The 24,246-nt window shown below is 43.7% G+C and overlaps 1 protein-coding gene across 3 annotated transcripts; it reads right to left on the bottom strand.

The window, feature by feature from the left end:
• Nucleotides 1-230: 230 nt before the first annotated feature.
• SPRY1 (sprouty RTK signaling antagonist 1) lies at nucleotides 231-5,505 on the bottom strand. 3 transcript variants are annotated; one of them, XM_017347556.4, is made up of 3 exons: nucleotides 5,223-5,364; nucleotides 4,218-4,487; nucleotides 231-2,470 (listed from the first exon to the last, which is right to left on the bottom strand). In XM_017347556.4, the coding sequence occupies exon 3, from the start codon at nucleotides 2,413-2,415 to the stop codon at nucleotides 1,456-1,458; it is 960 nt and encodes a 319-aa protein (XP_017203045.2). In that variant the 5' UTR covers nucleotides 2,416-2,470; nucleotides 4,218-4,487; nucleotides 5,223-5,364; the 3' UTR covers nucleotides 231-1,455. The 3 variants fall into 3 exon arrangements, with proteins under 3 accessions (XP_017203045.2, XP_069903300.1, XP_089158646.1); XM_070047199.2 differs by lacking the exon at nucleotides 5,223-5,364 and adding an exon at nucleotides 4,907-5,083; XM_089302520.1 differs by lacking the exon at nucleotides 4,218-4,487 and having other exon boundaries at nucleotides 5,223-5,505.
• Between the last annotated feature and the right edge of the window lie 18,741 nt (nucleotides 5,506-24,246).

Genomic DNA, 24,246 nt, shown 5'->3' on the forward strand with positions numbered 1-24,246 from the left:
TTTTACTTTATAAAATAAATCATTTGGGAATATTTTCAAACAGAATTTAGATTACAAAATATTGACTAATGTACTTTCCAGCATACATCTAGCTGAAAATTTGAGCTCACCTGTGCCTACTTTCAGTGTCTTAAGAGAAAGCAGTAAAAATGGGGGTATATGAAGAAAAAGTAAAATAACAAAAATCACTGTAACAGTACAGGTTAATAAATGAAGAAATCAAGAGACAGTTTCATTAATTAATATATTTTCTGCATTATAGTTAACATATGTACTTTCTTCGTGTCACCTTATTTTCTGTTAAGTATTGATATTTTGTAATATTCAGACATGAGTACATTTGAACAGTCTTTTGCAATAAATATCATAAAATAATAGAGATTCGCATAATAAATATTCTTTACAATAAAAAAGTTTAACAGACTTTTGTCTTAAAAATAGTCAGAATTCAACTTTGTGATTTATACATAAAATATACAAAAAGCACCACAATTTGTGGTTAAGGCAATGAAAACACAGAAAAGATTAGCATTACTCAGCTGTTAACTAACCAAGGGGCCAAAAGGACCACTGAGCAGCCAAGCTCACTTCAGGCAGCATAGTTCTGTGACACCTATAGATTGATCAGCTGTAACTGTCAGCCTCAGTTATCCAAGTGCCCTCAATGACAACCAAAATTTGGTGAAGAACGTGGGGTGTAGAAGGAAGGTGGTTGTGTCCTTCACAAATATGAAAGCTAGAATAAGGACGAGCAAGATACAACCAACATATCTCCAATGTGAAGATTTACAATATAAAGCGAAGCTAAAATCACGTAGAAAGCAGAGAGAAAAACAAAACGTTTAACACCTGGCACCTCCACAGTAAGATAATACCAAAACTGAGGGGAGAGAACTTTGAAAGACAAAAAGAAGGGGGCAGTGGTTAAAGAAAAAATTTTATGCTATAACAAAAATATATCTCCCATTCTACTTAAGGGTCCAATGCTAAGATAGCCCTAATTGGAGACAGATTTAACACATAGCTTATTTAAAAGCAATTCAACGGTTGCTTCTTTAAAATAAATCTCCCTGTTCCCACAGTACCCAATCAAAAACAGCTCTAAACCACTGTCGTCTGGGTTTTATGTGTATGTGCACACATACAACTTTGGAAAGTTGCTTGCAGAACAAGAAAGGCTACACAGAAGCCCACCAGCTCTCAATACCCTCTCGAGTGGATGTAGAGGCTCTTGTCCCACCTGGGAGCCAGGTGCAGTTTCACAGTCCACTCTAGCTGATGATCATCCACGAGAGAATAGTAAAATCCATGAGTCAAACCTTGGGAACAGAGGAAGAGAAGGCAGGAAACAGGAAACAACTCTTAAGGGAAAGAACATCAGTATCTAATAGGATCTTTTTGAACAGCCACAACTTGAAAGCTAGAAGTTCAGGAGGTCCAACCCACCTCCAAAAATCATGACGGTTTCCCCTGACCCCGGGAAGGGCAGCTCTCCAGCTTACAATACACAGTGTTGGAGTTCTTACATCTGCACCCTGGGCGATGGATCCAGTCATAGCACCCCCTGCAGAGCTTCAGGCATCCCTTGGCAGGAGGGTAACAGAGTAAGCAAGGTAAAAACAGAGACATGGCTCCCATACACAGGTATCTAGAGCAGCAGTGGGACTGTGAACAGGAGCAAGGATTATCCGAGTAAGAATCTCCTTCGTCGTCATTGGAGCAGTGGTAGAAGATGCCTTTGACTAAGCACATGCAGGTTCCATACTCCACCATGCTCTCGGCAGAGCAGAGGCATTGCCGGTTGCAGGCCAAACAGGATGGCAGGGTCCTGGGAGCTGTGCATTCCCCACACTTGCACTTCCCACACTGTTCACAAATGAACTTGTGCCGTGTTAGGTCCTCTTTCAAGGAACCCTTCAAGTCATCCACAATCAGTTGCTTGGGCTGGGTCCGAATCACCCTTTCGGACCTGTGACCAGGGACTGGTCTGCTGGGTGGTGACCTTCCTAACAGTCCCTGCTCAGAAGAGGCACTGCTGTTGCTCCCAGAACTGGCTGCACTTCCAGTGCTGGTTGATCTGCTCAAAATGGGGCCCCTGGCAGTATTTGCAAGTCCCACATGTCCCAGGTGGCTCGTAGGTCTATGCTCATAGTTGTTATTCACATTAATTGGTATGATTTCATGAGTCCTTTCATGCTTTTCTTGTCTCGGTGCTGTCCGAGGAGCAGGTCTTTTCACCATGGAAGGCCCCTCTGTGTATTCATTGCTGCCTCTGATGGCCTTGATTTGGTCTAAGGACAAAATAGCAGCAGGCTGACTCTCTCTCTCATAGTCTAATCTCTGACGGCTATCCAAAGCAGGCTGCTGGATCACAACTAAGGAACTGCCACTGCCATGTTGATTTTGGGGATCCATGTGTAGTGATCTCGGATTCTGGCAATCAGTAGAAACCTGGCATGCATCTGAAATCCTAAAAAGGAAACCAAAATGGGGAAAAAAAGAGAGAGAGACAAAGCAAATAAATAACAGGAAACTTTTTTTTTTGGGGGGGGGGGATCCTGTCAAGTCACAAATTGCCTAAACCACCTGGTTATGATCGCCTTCATCAGCGGATTACAATGATGCTGGGGTCCTGGCCAGAGTCCAATTCCAAGAGAGGCTATGGACCACATCATAGAATAAGAATGTAAGCAAGAGTCCATGCCATAAAAACTAGAAGTTTTTCCAAGTTTTTAAAAGTGGAATCAAGAGGAAGTAATGCCTTCCTGTTTGCAAATCTCATAATTAAAATGGAGCTTGCCTTCATATGGAACCCTGACTATAAGCACTGGACTAGCTGTCATCTGAACAAAGTTCACTGTCAGTTCATCAGTGTTTTTGCGTAAAAGAAGAGATCCATTCTTCTAAAAAAATCAAGAATGGCTTTGGTGCTGTTGCCTTTTTGTTATTTGTGTGCTACTACAAGCACTGGCTTGATGAGGAGGAAATTAATGCAGGCATTTGCAAAAAACCTCAAGAGATGCAAAACTAAAATGGAATCTCAAGTCATTTTCAGTAGAAATTGGGATTCTGATGCTCACTTTTCCTCAATGAGACACAGAAATGAGCACACGAGGAACGCAAGAGGTCCTGGTGTTTTACAGCCACTACAATACATACACAAAACCCAATGCACATTTCTGTGAATGTTCTGAGCGTTCCTACTGGAAATCATGAAATGCCTTTTTTAAAAGCTTAAATAAGGGCTCACTCACATAACAAGATAATTTTTATGCACAAATAAGCGTTAGGCCTTTCAAGCAGTGTGAGGAAATCCTGGCTATCTTAATTATCTGTATTTCCTCTAATTTAAAAATCCTCATTTAGAGGACGGGGCCTTGATTTTCAAAAGTACTGCCAGCTCTGAATCAATGCGCCTCTTGTAATAAAATAAGTACTCTAACATCCTGATAAAAACAAACATCTATGTTTCCATAAAAGTCGTAGATTACTAATTTATGATGTATTCTTCATTTAAAAAAAAAAAAACCTACCAAGCATAAAAACGTTTCCCTTCTCATCAATGGCAAACTAAAATATTTTTCACACAAACACCTTCCAAGTCTACAGATTCAACCCAACGGGAAGAATGAAAAGAAAACACACACACACACACACACACACACACCCTGCCCATTCTCCACTAGGACTCTGCGCCAAAACACTCCGTGCCGGCTTAAGGAGCAGAGCAGAACACGGGGCACTCCCGGCAGCCACCGGCGCCCCGAGACCCTGCCCCGCGCTCGGTGCGGTACCCTGCCGGCGTCCCGCGCCTTCACGCCGCTCGCCCCGCGCGCGCCCAGCGGCACGGTCCCGGCCTGCCGCCTTCCGTCCCGAGGTCCCCGGGGGCTGCTGGAGGCTCCGAATCCTCCCTCCAGCCCAGTACCGCCACTTCTCAGCCCAGAGCTTTGCGAGCACGGGGGGCGGGGAGGGGGCTCTCAATGTGCCAAGAGTCCTGCAAAGGGGCCCTATCATCCCCACCACGCGCAACTTTCATTCTGATGGCCGGAACCAAGTCCACGCTGGCGGGGAGACTAAGTCGCCCAGATCCCACCCCGACTCTCCCAAACGCACAAAACCCCAACAAAATCTACCGCCTGGCACCCGAAGGGGAAGCCCCCCGGCCCCTGCCCGCGCGCGCACACGCGCCCCCGGAGCCGCGAGGCGAAGCGGCATACCTGTGCGGGCAATCCCGTCACATCCTCCGCGTCCCCGGGGGTCTCCAGCACACTCTCTGCGCAGGACACCGAGGGTTCCGGCCAATCGCGCCGAGCCTTCCGAGCGAGCCCGCGGCGGCCGGCGTCTAGGCGAGCGTCCGTCTACACTTTAAAGGACACGCCGCAGTCGCGGAGCGCTGGGGCCGAGCGCGCCGGGGCAGGGGCCGCAGCGGAGCGTCGCCGCCACATTGCCCGGTTACGACGGTGGAGCTGCGCCCTCTGCAATCCGCGCTGAGAGGAGCGGGGAATAAATAGTGGACGCAGAGGAAGGAAAAGGAAAAAGTTATGAATGAAAACAAGTTTTCTCTCTCTCTCTCCCTCTAGCTCCGGCAGGAGGCGGGAGGAGGCTGAGGTTACCATTACCTCAGGAGGGCGGACTTCCCCACTGTTAAAGTGGCAGTGCCCTCTCCCCTCGCCTCGCCGCCGCTCCCCAAACAAGCTCCGCGGCGCACGCGGGTTCTGTCCCGGGGTGGGGGGCTTCACCGCCCTCCACGAGCGCGCGCACACGGTCTTTCCCGACCCCACGTCCGAGCGCGGACTCCACCGCAGAAAGCCCGCTGGTGGCACAAGCCAGGACACTCCTGCCCCCCACCCAGGGAAACACCCCCACGAAAGCCCCCCGAATCCATCTTTCGCGTGGAGACCACAACCTGGGCCACGGCAACACCCGCTCCAAGCAACTAAGCACCGGAAGACCCTGCCTCGTCGTTGTCCTGGGCCGCGCAAGGTCGCCCCCCCACACACCCCGGCTGCCCACCCCCGAGCTCCCCCGCCCCCACCGCCCTGAGCCGCAGCCCCCAGGACGCGAGGGGCGGCGGGCGGAGCCTGCGACGCGCGGCCTCGGCCCTCCCCGGCCCTGCCCCTCCGGTCCGGGAGCCCCGCACCTGCCGCGCCGAGCAAGCCCCGCCCGCGCGCCGCCCGCCCGCCCGCCTGCCTGCCCGCGGGCGGCCGCCGCCGCGCACTCACCTAGGCCGAAGCGCTGGAGGGCAGCCAAGCCGAGCGAGCCGGCCCTGGTCTCGGTGCGGGCGGCGTCGTGCACGCGCCGCATCAACCGCGGCGCGCAGGACGAGCAGGCATCGCCCAGGCTGCAAGGAGTGGGCCCGCGCGGCCTCCCTCGCCCCCGCCGCAGCCGGGCAGGAGCGCTCCCCGCGGCCCCCTTCCGGCTGCGGACAGCAGTTCTGCGGCCGCTCGCCTTCGGCCGGGCGCGCAGACCTCTCACGGCTCCAGTCCCATCCACCTCGGGGCCGTTCCTCTGCAGCCCGACTGGCAAGAGCTAGCTAGTCAGAGTCCCTTCGGGAGGCCTCTCCGAGTCTCAGAAAAGCGAGCAGGGGCGCGGCGGAGAGAAGAGTGCGTGACGGGCCAGCTGACTGGCACGGTGTGCTCGGACCAGAGTGTACTTCTCGGGTGCCAATCGCTCCTCGCGGGGAGGGACGGAGGGGCGGCGGCCTCCTGACGAGTGAAAATCCACGTCACGGGCGTTCGAGACTTCACGGCGCCCGGGACAGGGCTCGCACAGGCGTCGGGCGGGCGGGTCGCGGAGCCGCGGCAGGCCCCGGCCGGACCCCGGAGGGCACGCGCCCGCGAGGCTGCCGCTGCCGGGTGGGGGGTAGTAGGGGGGTTGTCTGCCGCTTTGGGGAGGGGGCTGTGGAGGAGCGAAGTTTGGGGGTCCTTCTCAGAGAGAAAACAGAGACCGGCGTCGTCCCTTGTCCCCCGCACAGGCCGAGGCGCTTTCTCGGTGCCGCACGCCGGGCAAGTGGGGGGCACAGTGTGTCCGCGGGCAGCCTCTCCCGGAGAGCGCTCAGTCCCGGTCCTCCGACCCTGCGCGTCCACGGCCGGGATCCCCGCTACAGGGTTCAGAGAGAGAAACTCATGAATTTCCTTTCTCCCCAGGCCCTGGGCCGCCCGCTCCGCCGGGCCGAGGGAGCGGGGCGGGCCGCTGGCCAGCTCTCGCCCGCCGCCCGCAGCCCGCTGCCATGTGCCGCCTGTTGCTGCTGCCCGTGATTGACAGGCCGGCGCACGGTCGGCGTGTCAGCGGCGAGCCCAAGTAACATGCAGACTTGCACGTTTTTGCCCAAGTGCTTTTGCCCCCTTGGAATGCCTGGGAGTTCAGACCACGTTCAAGCAACGCCTCTGCGCACTGGAAAGCAATACACAGGGACGGGAAATTTAGGTTTTAAACCATAGCTTCTCTCGGGCTTCGGTCGCCAACAATGCCTTAAACAAACACGCAGTTGGTCCGCATACCGAGTGCCAGCCCCTCTTCGGCATAAGCGGCCCTGTGTTTCACGCGTCCGACCGCTCAGACCTTAAACTTGATACTCTTCGGTTTAGGAAAAAAAGTGAAAGGGACCCTGCTTTTTCGTTTAGTGTCAGCATTTACGTTGAGAGCATTTAGCAGTGGGAAGGCTGCTGGTGTTTTGAAATGCAACCAGTCCTCTTGGCTCTAAAGCGAGTTCAAAGACCTGTTCAGTCCTTGCAAAAGCCCACATTTCTCACCTTACCGTTCCTAAAATGTCTACGGAAGGAAAGGAAGGAACCGGCTCTTACCTAGTGCAAAGATTGCAAATTGCTTTTCAGGCACATGTACAGCGTCTGTAGCTGTTCCTTATCCAGGGCAGGGAGCTCTGTCTGCTGCTATCACTCTGCAAACCAGTGCGTGCTTTACAGAGCGAACCCACTCCCGCTCCGCAGAATTTCAGCTCCTCGCCTCCACCTCCACCTCCACGGCAGGACACGCCTCCAGTGATATCATGTGTCAATCACCCGGGCCGCCCGAAAACCTGGAACAGGATTTCCTCAACTGCTGTTTCCTCTTTCGTTTGTATGTACCAGCTTGGAGGTGTTGCCCTATTGACTCGTGCAATAAACATCCTCTGAAGCTTCGGGATTGCCTCTAAACATTCTGCAAATGCAGTCTGTCAGAAAGGAATGCATTCGAATTTAGCTATCAATCTTTCGTTACTCATCTGCAAGTGGAAGAATTGCTGGACTCCACCCTTGGAGTTGAACTAGAAAAGAACTGTGAACAACAAAAGATGAAAAAAGTTGTATGCCAAGCCATCACTTCTGATCAACTACAGGGGACTGTATATTGATATTAAATAGTTGGTAATGAGACATTCCAGTTCCTATTTAAAACTTCGGAAGAAGTGAAATCTTCAGTTTCAAAAGGTGGCACTCGTTGCAAATGTTAATAGAACGAGGTGAAATTTCCTGCTGTGAGTTTTTAAGTAATTGCTCTACCTTTAGCTTGTGATGCAATTTTCCAAAAAGTAATCACATGAAGAAAAAAAAAAAACAAATTCCTTACACTTTGTAATGTATTTGTATCATTTTTGCAAAAAAAAACCCACCAACTTATCTATTTTTAAGAATCAGCTAAGAATCAATTAATTAAAATAGAAATAATTTACCAAGAAGTTTTATAATTGTTAATAATTTTATGTGTCACTGGAAGCAAATAGGCAAGAAACTTGCTTTTTGCTTCCTTGTAAATAATATATCTAGGTATTCATTATCAGAATCATGTAGTACATACTATAATGAAAACAACTATATGAAATCTAAGGTTCCATTGAGACTTTTAAAAGATACTTGAAAACTAAAAACATAATTAGTGGGAAGGAAATATTTTTCCAGGACTGCCTGTATCAGGGATAGCTTAAAGTCTTTGGCAAAACAAAACAAAACTCTGGAATCTAACTCACATGTAAATATAAATTTGAATATGGAAATTTTCACTTCAAAATAATTTTTAAAATCTTTACAATAGCAAGTGATCCTTTAGGAACCCTTTTCTATACTGGACAACTGTTTGAGAACTCAGAAATTTAAGTTGCATTTGGAATAGCTCCCAAGGCACCTAGGGCATTGCTAAATATATCATCAACTATGAAAAAGCATCACTAGACAATAAAATTGAACATGAATGAAGCCAAGAAGTTTCATTTTCACTCTTAATATATGGACAATATTAAAATAGGCTCTTATAATGCATAAAATCGGTTTTATTGTATACATATTCTAATTTTTTCATAGATCTTGTTAGATTTTGGAATGTAATAATGTTTTACTAATGATGTATATATTTCTTATGAATGTAAATGATTTATAGTAGTCAAATCCTAAATTAATCACCACATCAGAGTATGTCATTTGAAAACTGTCTTCTCAGTCATCTGCACAATTTGGGGATGAGAGGTCAGTTCACCAATATGTCAAAACCAGGAGAGGGAGCACTGAGCATTCCAATTCCATAAATCCTACAAAAATATATTGGAAACATTTCTATTATAAATACACTTCCAACTATTTTAACCAGAGATGTGCTAAATAATTTTCAGTACTTTTAATTATAGTAATAAATAATATTCATGAGACTTTATGTAAAACATCATCATCATAGGTCGTGTTCTGTTTAGGAATCAAATATTCTGCTGCACAGAGTTGATTAGTGACACTTTGCATCATTTAGCATTAAAAGGTATCAATATATTTTTCTCTAAATATTACAAATAAATATAAGTAGATCCTTATCTAGGAGATATTTAAAGAAACCCTGATCTAGGAGATATTTAAAGAAACCTATCTCTCTTTTCAGTTGCCTACAACTATAAGACTTTGTACAAATTCTAGATTTTTAGCTTAAAAGAAATACAATTCTTTAGTAAGTTTAGTAACAGTGTACCCTTGGCTAGAAATTGGTAACTGGAGTATGAAATTCTTCTGAATATAAAAAATGTAAATATTAATGAGAAAATTATATAATTTCTATTGCACTATATGAAGATATGTCTAAATAAAATGGGATGGAAAGTGAGCCATAAGTTGTTCTTCATTTTCATGTGAAAACAAGATTAACCATCTCTTCTGCTGATTTGGTTTTGGAGAAAGAATAAAATGAAATAAAAGTATGGTAACTGCTTCTAAAAGATAGTGATTTAAAAAAAATTAAAGTATAGAGTACTAGGAGGCTTAGCTTGTTCATTTATCTACTTTATTCTGCCAAAAGCAGAACCACAAATGTATCCTAAGCTTTTGAAAAATAACCATTAATTCTCTCAATGTTTCTGGGAGGTCATGATCAACTATATTATTCCATTACATGATTATATTATTATTCAACTATAACCTTTTACTTTATTGAGAAACAAACACACAAACAGAAGTAATCAAAGAAGTTGATGAGTTAGTCTGTAAGAAGCTAACACATCAATGAAGAACCAGTAATGGAAGCAACTTCTCTTTACTTTCCTTTTAGGGCAATAGTCACTATATTACTCTACTTCCCAAGAAAAGCTGGCAAGGATAGGCCATTTTATTTTCAGTTTCCTTTTGTAAACAATCTCTGTAGTTGACAGAAATAGACCAACCTATCCTGTAAATTTTCCATAAACATTCTCGTCATTTTCAAAAGCCCGCTTCTCATCCTACTGCCCTATTTGAAATACTAGTGTTCTGTATTGGTCTCAAATACGATAAGCGGACAAACCAAGCAATACATGAAGTGATTCCATGGATGTGTAGAGTTTCTGTCAGCTCTGTAATTCTACAGCTCATCATCTGTGTGCTTTGTCCCGGGAGATCGTATTCTTCTGCAACTTTTAAGAAAGAAAGAAATGCGCATGCAGAGGCTTTACATTGGTGCCCTTCCTTCCTTGGGTGCCTTAGTCCTGCACAGACAATCAGCGATGAGCATTCAGACAAGCTGCATCCCTACCATATATCAGAGATTTTACTAATGAACCCCACATGGTAAGGTTGTATCAGGAAATAGTTTTGCCCTGGAACAAAACAGTCCTCATTTCTTATCTAGTCAACTGAGTAATAAATCCTGTCTTCGTTCCTCTTCCAGTGATGGTAAATGTTTCCCTCTGAGCCTTGGCTTGTTCTTCATTTACATGAGGAAACAAGATTAGCCCTATCTTCTGCTAATTTGATTTTTGAAACAAGGAGTGAAATGCCCCTGATAATTTTCACCTGGTATCATCTTTGATTCAGGTCATCAAAAGTTACTAAGATCTCATTTTCAGAACCTACTGAACCATCATCTTCAGAGACAAGCACATAAGAACCTAGGTTGATTTAAACTTCTAACTGCCACCTCCCAAGACAGAACAGCAAGAAAATAAAATCATGTTTTCATTAAAACAAAAACTTAAAACATCTCCTGGGGCTTACCTACTTTAATCTTTATTTCCTACCGAAATAACCTATGCCAAAAGCTACAGTTTAATCCTTTATTTGTGAAAAAAAAAAAAAGTAGAATATTTATGAAACAACTATGGGCATGCCCTTCTTTAAGAATGTCTAATATTGAAAAAAGAAAACATTGAACTTAGCAGAGTTTTTCTTTACTCCCAGTTTTCCTTAATTTGTAATTTTCTGCTAGCTTTTTAAGTAATTCCATTTGTAAAAACATTTCAAGTGTTCTATAATAGCTGATAGGACACATTTATTGAAGATCTGTGTTCTGACTGTCATCCTCCTACTCCTATATTGTGGTTTATACGTTTAGCTAATGTGCCATATTCACCAATAACGCCCCATGTCCAAGGTTATAATTAGGAAACCCTCATGTGAAGAGTACCAGATGTTGGATCAGAAGATTGCCAAGTCCTGGCTTTGCCACCTTCTAGCTACATGATGTGTTTTTTTTTGTTTTGTTTTGTTTTTGTTTTTGACAGGCAGAGTTAGACAGTGAAAGAGAAAGACAGGTCTTCCTTTTTCCACTGGTTCACCCCTCAAATGGCCGCTATGGCCGGCGCACTGCGCTGATCCGAAGCCGGGAGCCAGTTGCTTCCTCCTGGTCTCCCATGCGGGTGGAGGTCCCAAGCACTTGGGCCACCCTCTAGTGCCTTCCTGGGCCACAGCAGAGAGCTGGACTGAAAGAGGAGCAACCAGGACTAGAACCCAGGGTGCCGGCACCGCAGGTGGAGGATTAGCCAAGTGAGCCACGGCGCCAGCCGTGATGTGTTCTTAATTTCTTGAGCCCTCCATCTCATCAGTAACCTGAGGTTGTCATTAAAGTTTCATTAAAATTTTTTTAAAAATGTTTAAAATGACTAACAGCTCTTTTGCCTTCCCACGTCTTAGTGCTGTTGAAAGACTCCATACATGTATGAATGCTGTACAAACTTTAAAGTTCAGTATGAATTATTTATTACCTTTGCTGCCACAAACATGTTTTATGACCAAGAAATGCTTATGGTCTCTTCTTCCAAGTAGCTTGACATTTGAATAATAAAGTTGCTTGTTTTATAACATTTTCAGTTAATTCGTTTTATTTTTGCTTTTACTATGGTTGACAATTCTCAGGTTTAAAAAACTGTATTGCCATATATGTACATGTGTGTGCATGTTTGCATGTGTGTGCACGCCACAGTGTGTGTGAGCGTGTTTTAACTGGGATCTGGGAGCAGCTATTTACTAATGATTTACAATTAATACATTAATGACTGATCACCCTAACATTTATCTGAACTTTTAATTGTTAACATTTTACTTCTGGTTAAGCTAAAGATTGTTTCATATATTAAAACTTCCTTCTATAAAATTTGCAAAATCATTGTGATCATTATGGTTAAAAAAAGCAAATATGTGGTCTTCAAAGGTGATTGAATCACATTTTAAAAGTTGAAAATAAAATAAGATTTTTACCTATTTTAAAAGCATATTGATTGCTGCCGCTTTTTAAAAATCTCTTAGGATGTTACATTTGCTATTCCATAAATGTGCCAGGTTTAATAGAAAATACAGTTTCCATCAATCATCAATATGTTATATGAGTCTTAATGTTTTATATTAATTTTCAAATTGATAGCATAGAGACATTATTTCATGTAGTCAATGCATTTCAACCAACAAGAAACCTGTGAAGCGCCACCTATTGTTGAAAGTAAGTCACTTCAAATTTCAATCCAAATGAAATGTGCTTGAACCTAAGAATTGGATATTCAGTGACCAACGCTTTACACTCTTTTTATTTCACAATACAATTAATACTATGATCTTCAATAACGTTTCAAAAAATGCATGGGCTGCTTTTTGAGGAATCTAAAGACATAAAAATGCTGTTATCTTCCCCAGAAACCTTCCATATTAATGAACAGGGTAATAGTAGTGATGTTGACTTCTAACTAACACAGAAGAACTGATATATCCAAATACAAGTTTTCCCATTTAGTTATTTAAAAATGTATTCACTTATTCCAATAATGTCACAATTAAATAAATATTTCATTAAAATCTGTGTATTGTAAATATCATCCAAGCCTACATCCCATTCCTCTGAGTAAATTTCAATATTATGCATTGTACACATACTGTAAATAACCTCAGTACTGGAAAAAATCTCTCCCTTTTTTGAAAGATTTATTTATGTAAAAGGCAGTGACAAGGAGGGGGAGAGACAGAGAGATTGAGAGACCGAGAGAGCGAGAGAGCAAGAGAGAGAGAAAGAGACTGATTTTCCATCCATTAGTACTCCAAATGGCTGCAACAGCTAGGACGGGCCCAGGCTGAAGTCAGGAGCCAGGAGCTTCATCCAGGTCTCTCACATGGATGGCAAAGAATCACATATTCGGGTCATTGTCTCTACCTTCCTAGGCAAGTAAGCAGGAAGCTGAATTGGAAACAGAGCAGCTGGGACTTGAACCGGTGCTGCTTAAAGAAGGATACTGGTATCAGCGTCATAAGTGGGGGCTTATTGAGCCACAATACAGACCCCAAATCTCTCCTTTTTTGAAGACAGATTTGGATATGAACCTGTAAGTCAGTAAGATCTGTGTATACTGAGTGAGATGAATGCTCAGGTTGGGTAAAAGTTTGAGAAGAAAAATAAGGTGTTACTATCAAAATAACAGCACTGTTTTTGTGTGTGTGTGTGTGTGTGTGTGTGTTACCAACTTAATGAAAGCCTTTATTTTTAAAAAGATAGTTGAAATACAGAGTAACAAAGAGGGAGAGACAGAGACAGAGAGAGCTTCCATGTGCTGGTTCACTCCCCAAATAGCTGCAACAACCAGGGCTAGAGCAGGCAGAAGCCAGGAGACTGGAACTTCATCTGAGTCTCCAACAAGGGTGTAGGGGCCCAAGCACTTAGGCCATCCTCTGCTGCATCCCAAGGCACATTAGCAGAGAGCCAGATCAGAAGTGGAGCAGCCGAGCCGGTGCCGCGGCTCACTAGGCTAATCCTCCGCCTTGCGGCACCGGCACACCAGGTTCTAGTCCCAGTCGGAGCGCCGGATTCTGTCCCGGTTGCCCTTCTTCCAGGCCAGCTCTCTGCTGTGGCCAGGGAGTGCAGTGGAGGATGGCCCAGGTGCTTGGGCCCTGCACCCCATGGGAGACCAGGATAAGTACCTGGCTCCTGCCATCGGATCAGCGCAGTGCGCCAGCCGCAGCAGCCATTGGAGGGTGAACCAACGGCAAAAGGAAGACCTTTCTCTCTGTCTCTCTCTCTCACTGTCCAATCTGCCTGTCAAAATTAATTAATTAATTAATTAATTAAAAAAAAAAGAAGTGGAGCAGCTGGGACTCTAACTGGCATTCATATGAGATGCTGGCATCACAGGCAGTGGCTTAACTGACTATATCACGACACCACCCCTAAAACAAAAGTTTTAAAAATATTTTTATTAGTGCCAGTATCACTGAAGTAAATATATAACCTGCTAAAGCTGTACTTTAAAAGGACTCTGTTTAAATTGAGATGCATCAGCTTTGGTGCCTATTTCGTTTTAGAATTTGTATTTTTGCATCTATGAAGTTAGACAACCAGGCATATAAAAAAGCTGATAATAACAGGAATGCCTTCTAGGTTTGCTTTTGGATATACTATTTTTGTAAATCTCTTTTCCTCTTTGAATTCCAAAAGGGCACGTGTGAGGTAGATAGACTTCAAATGCCAAGTGAATTCAACATTTTTAAATCATTCTTTCAAAAATTCATTCATCTGTTCATTTAATAGCTATTTATTAGGCACCAATATCATTCCAAGGAGTCTGTGAACAAGACAGACCAAGCCCCTAATATCATTCTTTCTTAGACTCACATGTAGGAGAGAGAGTCAATAAATAAATTAGTATTTGGTAACAATGCTGGGTAGTATAATGAGACAATGAAGCTTGGTTAAAATGACAGGGATTAAGAGGTGATAGCTACTTTAGTTAAGTGATCAAGAAGCATTCTTCTGGGGTGGGCATTTTGGCACAGCGGATTAAGTCCCCACTTGGGACACCTGTATCCCATTACCAGAATGCCTGAGATCCAGTACCACCTCCACCTCAGTTCCCAATCCAGCTTTCTGCTGATGTGCTTTGGAGGAGGATGATCCAAGTAACTGCAGTACTGCCACCCACATGGGAGACCTGGATAGAGTTTCAGGCTCCAGCTCCAGCTTGGCTTGGCCTCAGCTATTGCAGCCCTTTGGGGCTTGAGCCAACTCTCTCTCCCTCCCTCCCTCCCTCCCTCCCTCCCTCTCTCTCTCTCTCCCCCCACCCCCTGCAACTTTGTGTTTTAAATAAACAAGTATATTTTAAAAAAAGAAATAAGAAAGAAAGAAAGAGTCTCTCTGAGGAAGTAAGACTGAGAGCAATGGAATAGCAAGAGCAAGGGCCCTGGGACTATCATGTGATGCTGGTCAGAGGGAAAATGGTAGAGGAAGTCAGGAAAGAAGGCTGTAATCTTTGTAGCCCACAAGAAAGTCTCCAGAGTTTATTCTAACATCATGGGTGGTTTCTCAGCTCTTCAAAATGTTAAAATATCTTCTGTCAAAGAGCTGTCGTGTTAAATGCTGAAAGGAGGCTGTAGGAGAACTCAACAGTGAAGGGAAACTATTTATGTTAACACATATTAGGAATAAGATAGTGCTATAAAATATAAGCCATTAACTATTATAGGAAGAAGAACTTGACCTTTACTCTAGAATAAATGGGATTCATAGAAAAAGAAAACGATAGCCTACCCTTAGGATATGGCACAAGAAAACAGCAGATGGTGGAAATAGGCCATAGGCACATCATGATCGTGGTTGATTCACAAGATTGGCATGAGTGGAAAGGAAGGTTTGTTTTACAAAATCATAATTGTCAAAACAGGATAAGCAAGCTAAGGAAAAAATTACAGAGGGACTTCAATGCCACAACAAGCACTGGGCTTGGTCCCAAGGACAATGAAAGTTTAGTACAAAGGCATTACCCCATGAAAGGGTCTCTTCCCAGAAGAATCATCTGGGCCTGCAGTTGCAGCAACAGGAGGCTGGTGTCCCAGGGCTGGCTTTGAGATGAGGGTGGTAATCCAAGTAGGTGGCAGGGAGGAGTTGCAGCAGGGTGATGGTGCTGGGGAAAAAGAAGAGAAGCATCTGCCTGAACACAACGATGGGCGTTCATTGCGTGGCCCTTCACTAAACGATGTAATATCAATACTGAAGTTTTGTTCACCAAGCTCTTACAAACCTCAAAGAATATACCTAATCTGGTCAGTGCAACACAAACCAGTCAAGCAAGGAGACTGAATGTGCAGAGCTTACAGAGTTTACCCAACAGCAGGATCTTCAGAGTAAAGGAAGGAATCACATCAGAAAACTGAAGAGAGGCATTGTTCATCTCTCCCAGTCTCTTTCTTCTCTTCAGCTGGTGAAAAAAAACTGGAGGAGAAAGAAGGAATTTTTCTGGGAGAAGTATGTTCATAAGTGATCATAAATAGTCATAGCCACACCAGGACAACTCAAGGAACAACACATGGGTTATCTTATGCTGCTATATAATACAGACATCAAGTAGTGTTCATATGCCTTTACAGAGTTAATCAGTTAGGGCACTGAAGTAATTACTGAAAAGTCACCCCAGTCAGGAGGACGTGCAGCTACTAGAAAGTTTTAACCCATGAAAGATTTCAAATACTATCTCCCTAGAGACTTGCCACCAGAGAGAGGGAGAGGCCATCCTAATACACAGAAGTCCCACCCAAAGTGACCTCCCTGGTCCTAGGAGTGCACCCGTGTCTGGTCCTGGGGCAGGAGACTTGTTTCAAGTCAGACTACCAATCCTCCTGATGCTTTCTGTTCTCCAGCCAAGGCCACCTTTGATGCCATCTGTAAGACCTACAGTTATCTGACCTCTGACCTCTGGAGAAGACATCATGTTCACCAAGTCCTGCAATCAGGAATTCACTAACAATCATGTAAAGACTCATACCAGAGTCTGTGCACAGGACACATGCTCCAGCTGTGGCTACAACATAGGTTTTTACACATGAAAAATAAAGCGAAATAAACCTGTTTAAAAAATTGGAAAACATTATGCTGAGTGAAATAAGCCAATCCCAAAGGGACAAATACCACTTGTTTTCCTTGATAGGTGACAACTAACTGAGCACCAAAAAGGAAACCTGTTAAAGTGAAATGAACACTATGAGAAACAGTGACTTGATCAGCCCTCACTCTGACTGTTAATGAGCAACTTGATATGTTATCCCTCTTAGTATTTTTTTTGTTTGTTCTACTTAATACTTTTGGTTGAATACTGTAATCAATACACAATTCGTCTTAAGTGCTGAAACTTAACTGAAAAGTGATCACTGTTAAATATAAGAGTGGGAATAAGAGAGGGAAGAGATGTGCAATTCGGGACATGCTCAAGCTGACTTACTTCAAACGGTAGAGTTAGAAACATACCAGGGGATTCCAATTCAATCCCATCAAGGTGGCATGTACCAATGCCATCTCACTAGTCCCAGTGATCAATTTCTGTTCACAATTGATCATAATGATAGGACTAAGAACCAAAGGGATCACAGAAACAAGAATAGTGTCTGCAAATACTAGCTGATAGAATCAAAAAGGGAGAGAATGATCCAACATGGGAAGTGAGATACACAGCAGACCCATAGAATGGCAGATGTCCTAAACAGCACTCTGGCCTCAGAATCAGCCCTTAAGGCATGCGGATCCGGCTGAAAAGCCCAAGAGAGTATTTCAGGCATGGAAAGTCAAGACACTCCAGGGGGGAAAAAAAACCTAAATGAAAGATCTCCACAAGTGAGATCCCAGTGGAAAGAACAGGTCATCAAAGAAGGAGGTACCTTTCTCTGAAGGGAGGAGAGAACTTCCACTTTGACCATGGCCTTGTCTAAATATGATCAGAGTTGGTGAACTCAGGGGGCTTCCATAGCCTTGGCAGCTCATGACAAGAGCCTAGGGTGATTACTGAGGCCATAAACAAGAGTGTCAATTTGTTAAGTCAACAACAGGAGTCACTGTGCACTTACTCCTCATGTAGGATCTCTGTCCTTAGTGTGCTGTACATTGAGATTTAATGCTATAACTAGTACTCAAACAGTATTTTTCACTTTATGTTTCTGTGTGGGAGCATACTGTTGAAATCTTTACTTAATGTATGCTAAACTGATCTTCTGTATATAAAGAGAAACGAAAATGAATCTTGATGTGAATGGAAGGGGAGAGGGAGTGGGAAAGGGGAGGGTTGCGGGTGGGAGGGAAGTTATGGGGGGGAAGCCATTGTAATCCATAAGCTGTACTTTGGAAATTTATATTCATTAAATAAAAGTTTAAAAAAATAAATTGAGATTAAATGTTTAAAATAGCAAGTGAGTTGGAGACGCTACTGTGATTTCTATGTATTTTATTTTTAAAGATTATTTATTTAAATGGCAGAGTTAGAGAGAGAGAAAGACAGACGCAGAGAGAGAAAAGTCTTCCAGCCGCTGATTCATTCCCTAAATGGCCACAACGGCCTGAGCTGGGCCAGGCCAATGCCAGGAATCAGGAACTTCATCCAGGTCTCCCATGTGGATAAAGGAGTCCAAGCACTTGTGCCATCCTCCGCTGCTTTCCCAAGCACATTAGGAGGGAACTGGATTGGAAGTGGAGCAGCCTACACTGGAACTGGTGACCATATGGGATGCAGGCACTGCAGGTGGCAGCTTAACCAGCTCTGCCACAGTGCTGGCTTCAAGCTATTGTGATTTCTTAGAAGACATTTTAAAGCTTCAAATGGCAGTGGTGAGTCATGGACTGTATCCTCTTTCGAGATCATTTTGGTTCACACATCCAACTTCCAGTGCTAAGTACTAAGAATATAAAGAGGAAAACAAATCTTGGCAATCTCTAGGGAGTTATGTTCTTCTTCACCACATAACTTTCCCCTCAGCACCACAACTTGGTCCCTAATCCTGCCCTCAGTTGATTGGATTAGAGGTAAGCTCATAACTTTGAGACAGTCAATACATAGCTTAAGCTGTAGCCTAATAACGGCCTAGTCTACAAAAAAAAAAAATGGTTAGAGAAAAGAATTAATTGGTCCTTGCTGGAAATCATAGAGAAAACAAGTCAGTTATTTGTTTTTAAGATTTATTTATTTATTTGAAAGACAGAGTAACAGAGAGAGAAAAAGAGATACAGAGAGAAGGAGAGAGAGATCTTCCATTTGCTGGTTCACTTCCTAAATGCCTGCAACAGCCAGGGCTGGGCTAGGCAAGTCCAGGAGACCAGAATTCAATCTGGGCCTCCCCTGTAGATTCAGGGACCCAAGTACTTGGGCCGTCCTCCACTGCTTTCCCAGATGCATTAGCAGGGAGCTAGATTGGAAACGGTCTAGCCAAGACTGGAATTAGCACTTGGATATGGGCTATAGACATCCCCAGCAGTGGCTTAATCCTTTGTGTCACAGTACCTACCCCACAGCAATAATTTTATAAAAAAGAACCTGGCAAGTCATGAAGAAAAAGGCAATGAAAAAACTATGAATAAGTAAAAGTTATGAGTAAACAAAAAGTATTAGGTAATAATAAAAAATCTACAATGTTGTTTTATTTTTAAAGATTTATTTACTTATTTGAAAGTCAGAGTTAGAGAGAGACAGAGAGAATCTTCCATCCTCTGGTTCACTCCCCAAGTAGCTGCAACAGCCAGGGCAGAGCCAGGCCAAAGCCAGGAGCCAGGAGCGTCTTCCAGGTCTCCCATGTGGGCAGCAGGGGCCCAAGCACTTGAGCCATCTTCCACTGCCTTTCCCGCCATTAGCAGGGAGCTGGAGCAGCTGGGACACAAAGCAGTACCCGTATGTGGTGCCAGCATTGTAGGCGTTGGCTTTACCCACTGTGTCACAATGTTGGCTCCTACAGTCTTAGCTGTTTGTGCACTTCTATTTTATGGACTACTACAAAATTTTTAAATGCTAATTAATCCATGATACAGGCTTCCTTATCATTTACAGGTTTATACTTCTTGAAATGACATTTTAATGCTAATTTATACATAGATTTTTTTTCTGTGTTACTCCTATGTACACCCAAAAAGGAAAATATAAGCCAAAAAAATTGTCAGGATTCCTAAAACATTTTCCCACTTGGAGTCTGGTGCTTCTGAATTACTTTTTGGCTGTCAACAGTGCTTGTGTTTCTCTATCCAGCATAATCCTTTGGTCATCAAGAGTACTGGGCGGCTGTCATTGCAGTGCAGTTTGTAACAGAGGCCTGCACCATTGTTTGCTGGATTTCTTCCCAAACATATATTCTGTAAGCTTTGATGCTGGAATGTCCTTGATCTTATCAAAAATTGTCAAATATAAGGTTTCAGACAGCAATCGGAACGCATATTGCTGTCTCAAATGGCACTTAGACAGTTTCCTGACTCAAACACGGGGAGGCTACAGTTGTTGATAGTCACGCGTCCAGGCATAAGGACCAAGTTTACTCATGGGCAGACAGAAACAGCTTCCTCGCAACTCAACTCCTGTGTGCCATTTTGCCATGGAAAAAATACAGCAGCTACCATTCATCCTTCACTAATCTCATGCCTTCCTAGCTTACCTTCGTACAGATGACACACACAAAGTGTTAGTAATCTGCCCAAGACTACAGAGGCAGCAAATGGCAGAACAAGGACTTCAATCAGATGTATGAAGAAGGCAGTTGTAGAAGGAAGAGAAGTTGCCAAAAAAGCATAGTTGAATAGCTGTGATAATAACAGGACATTCCATCAACTATCTTCCAACAAAAGGCCTGTTCTGAGGTTGCTACATCTCCTTGACTCTCACGATGGCACAGCCATACCATTAGCTTCTTGATTTGGGGTTTCCATCTCTTATTTTTATCATCTTTGCTTGGAGTGAACTCCACTCCTTACAGCCCCAAATCTGATAAACGTAAGCTTTGAAGAATACACTGCAGCTTAGTTAAATATTGCAGTCCCAAATTTTAAGGAGAAAAGATACCAATTTCCTGGGACTCAGCACTGACAGTAAGATTTCACAGGACTGCTTTTCGCTGTCCTTCCAGCCCTAAATCCCGGAATCCTACTTGCTTAGCCGCAGGAAGTAGAAAAAGTACGCCTGTGGGGATGGCAAACTTCTCGTCTCAGAGAGCATGCATCTTTGACACGGCTCCTCTGGTTCTTCCCACATCTCTTGCTTCTACCTGGTCCAACACAGGGATTTTCAGAGAATTTCATGTGCAATCTACCTGTAAGGCAGACCACAAGCACAGCACACCTCTGAAGGTATCTTGTTCTTGTTCATGGTTCACCATATACCAGTGTGTGTTAGTGCTTGAACTCCTTTAATTAAAGTCCCAGATTTGGGGAGGGCATCTGGCACAGCGGGTAAAGCGCTGCTTGGGCCATCTGCATTCTGATTGGAGTGCCTGGATCAGAGTTCGGCTCTACTCTTGGTTCCAGCTTTCTGCTAATTTGCACCTAGGAGAAAGCAGGTAATGGCTCAAGTACTTGCAGCCCTGCCACCCACATGCAAGACTGAAATTGAGTTCCTAGCTACTGGTTTGCACTGGGGTAGCCCTGGCTGGTGCAGGCATTTGGAAAGTCAATCAGTAGGTGGCAACTGCCTGTTTCTGCCTCCCAAATAAATAAATAACATTTTTTTAAAGTCTCAAATTCACCCTTGAGAAGTGAGATACTCAGCAGACTCATAGAATGGCAGATGTCCTAAATAGCACTCTGGCCTCAGAATCAGCCCTAAAGGCACTCGGATCTGGCTGAAAAGCCCATGAGAGTATTTCAGGCATGGAAAGCCAAGACACTCTGGCAAAAAGATCTCTGTGAGTGAGATCCCAGTGGAAAGAACAGGTCTTCAAAGAGGGAGGTGCCTTTCTCTGAAGGGAGGAGAGAACCTCCACTTTGACTATGACCTTGTCTAAACAAGATAAGAGTCGGAGAACTCAAGGGGCTTCCATAGCCTTGGAAACTCATGACTGGTGCATAGGGAGATTACTGATGCCATAAACAGGAGTGTCAATTTGTAAAGTCAACAACAGGAGTCACTGTGCACTTACTCCTCATGTAGGATCTCTGTCCTTAATGTGCTGTACACTGAGGCTTAATGCTATAACAAGTACTCAAACAATATATTTCACTTTGTGTTTCTATGGGGGTGCAAACGATTGAAATCTTTACTTAATGTACACTAAACTGATCTTCTGTAAAAAAAAAAAAAAAAGAAAAGAAATTATCAATTCCCAACTTGACTCTCACTGGGATTAAACATGACAATAGGTCTGATCTGATTTCATCATCATTTAAAAAAATCATCTATTATTTTTCACTTTATGTTTCTGTGTGGGAACAAACTGTTGAAATCCTTACTTAAGGTATACTAAGCTGATCTTCTGTATATTAAGATAATCGAAAATGAATCTTGATGTGAATGGAAGGGGAGAGGGAGTGGGAAAGGAGAGGGTTGTGGGTGGGAGGGACGGTATAGGGGGGAAGCCATTGTAACCCATGAGTCGTACTTTGGAAATTTATATTCATTAAATAAAAGATAAAAAAAAAATTCACCCTTGAGCTTAATACTACTGTGGACCTAATATAGGAAATGATCGGAAGATTTCAATCAAGACATATGGAGGTGAGAAGGAAGTGAGTTTCCCTTGTTAGTATCCCCACCTACACCACCATACACATAAAAGTCAAGTGTAAAAAGCATGGCAGTATTAATAACCAGATACAGGAAATGTAGTTCAAGGTGATATACAAAATAAACAAGAAGTGAAAATTACCTAAGGATGAGACTTGTCAGGTAATTCATTAGCTTGCCATCTTACCATTTAATGAATATAACCAAGCAAGCATGATATACAAGGGCACTTAAAAATTTTGTGAAAAAAAAAAAATTAAAACTGAATAAACTTGTGGGAAGCAACTCGGACTATACTGTTACTGGAATTAAGACTTATTCTATGCATCTGCTCTCCCACAATATGGCGCTGGGAGAGGAGGAAACAGCTTCTACACAGCTGCCTCCAGTTCAACCAATAAACAGCAGGACCAGCTCCTGATTGGAGGAGAGCAGCGTACTCGGCGTGTGGGTAGCAGAGTTGGGATTGGTGGAAGAGGACTATAAAGGAGGAGAGAGACAACATGCACCAGGAACATCTATCTGAAGGAACACCTGTGCAGCCCCCGAGAGAGCCGGCCGGCGGTGTGCTGCTCCCCCGCGGAAGTGGGGAAAGTGGCTAGGGGGAACCGCCCTTCCACAGAGGTGGAAGGGTCGGTAGCCAACCTGGGAAGAACCAGCAGCAAACCCGGGAAGGGCCAAGCAGACGAAAGAACAGCGCAGGGTCCTGTGTCTTTCCTCCATGAAGAGGGGGAGCGACAAAACTCATTCTGGCATAAAAAATGAAACCTATGCATAGCTTTTCAAAATATCAATTTTCATGAACTTTCTGAAGATTCCTCATATACACGGTTGGAAAAAAATTTTTGCACCAAAGTAAATTCATCTCTTAATTCTATTTTCCAACAGCTTTTTGAAGCACCCTTATATACACAAACCAGCCACCTGATGAAAGAGCTGTCTTAATTTTTTTTTCATGTGGCACTAAAATACATGTAAAATTTGTGTTTTTTTTACTAAAATGTATATCATAAAAAGCACTTTTTCTTATGCCATAAACACCAGTAGGGCCTTTATTAAGATGTGACGAAAGAAATGAAGTAGATAGTGCCCTCTGTAATACTGAACTTTCCTCTCACATCTTTCAGTACCTAAATTCTCAGCAGGAGCAAAATTATTAAACATTTACAGCCATTGCATTGGCCTTAAAATGTTTTACATTCTATGATTTTTTAAAGCATAAAACATTTTCTACCTCTAAAGGCTTTGTGCTGAATAGTAAAGAATTTACCAAATAACATGTTTATGAAAAATGAGGAAGAGGGGCCAGGTTTGTGTCACAGAGGGTTAAGGTGCCAGCTGAGACTGTGACATCCTATATCGGAGCACTGGGTTGAGTCCTGTCTGCTCCACTTCTGATCCAGTTCCCTGCTAAGGCACCTGGGAAAGCAGCAGAAGACAGCGCAAGTACTTGAACCCCTGGCACTTATGTGGGAGACCTGGATGGAGTTCCTGACTCCTTGCTTCAGCTTGGCAAAAATGACCATTGTAGCCAATGCAATGGATTGAAATAATGGATGAAGATTCTCTTTCTCTCTCTCCTGTCTTTCAAATAAATAAATATTTAAAATAAAGAATAAAAATGATAAAGAAGCAAATGTCTTGGGATGTTTTTAAATGACCATGCGATTTGGGGCCAGCATTGTGGATTAATGGGTTAAACTACTGCCTGCAATGCCAGCATCCCATATGGGCATCGGTTTGAGTCCTGGCTGCTCCACTTCTGATCCAGATCCTTGTGGATGCATCCGGGAAAGCAGCAAAAGATGGCTCAAATGCTTGGGCCCCTGAAACCATGTGGGAGACCCAGAAGCAGCTCCTGGCTCCTGGCTTTTGTCTGGCCCATCCCTGGCCATGTGGCCATTTGGGGAGGGACCCAGTGAATGGAAGATCTCTCCCTCTCTCTTTCTCTCTCTCTGTGTAACTCTGCCTTTCAAATAGATAAATCTTTTAAAAAGATGGCTATGCAATTTACTTGACAACATGCATCTGCATCTTATTTAAGCTTTCTCTTTAATTTTATACTGAAAAACTCAACAATATGGTGTGGGTTAGGCTCCCTTTCT

The sequence above is a fragment of the Oryctolagus cuniculus genome, chromosome 8 (assembly GCF_051225735.1).
Source record: "Oryctolagus cuniculus isolate XC-2025 breed Fujian yellow rabbit chromosome 8, ASM5122573v1, whole genome shotgun sequence".
Taxonomy (NCBI): domain Eukaryota; kingdom Metazoa; phylum Chordata; class Mammalia; order Lagomorpha; family Leporidae; genus Oryctolagus; species Oryctolagus cuniculus.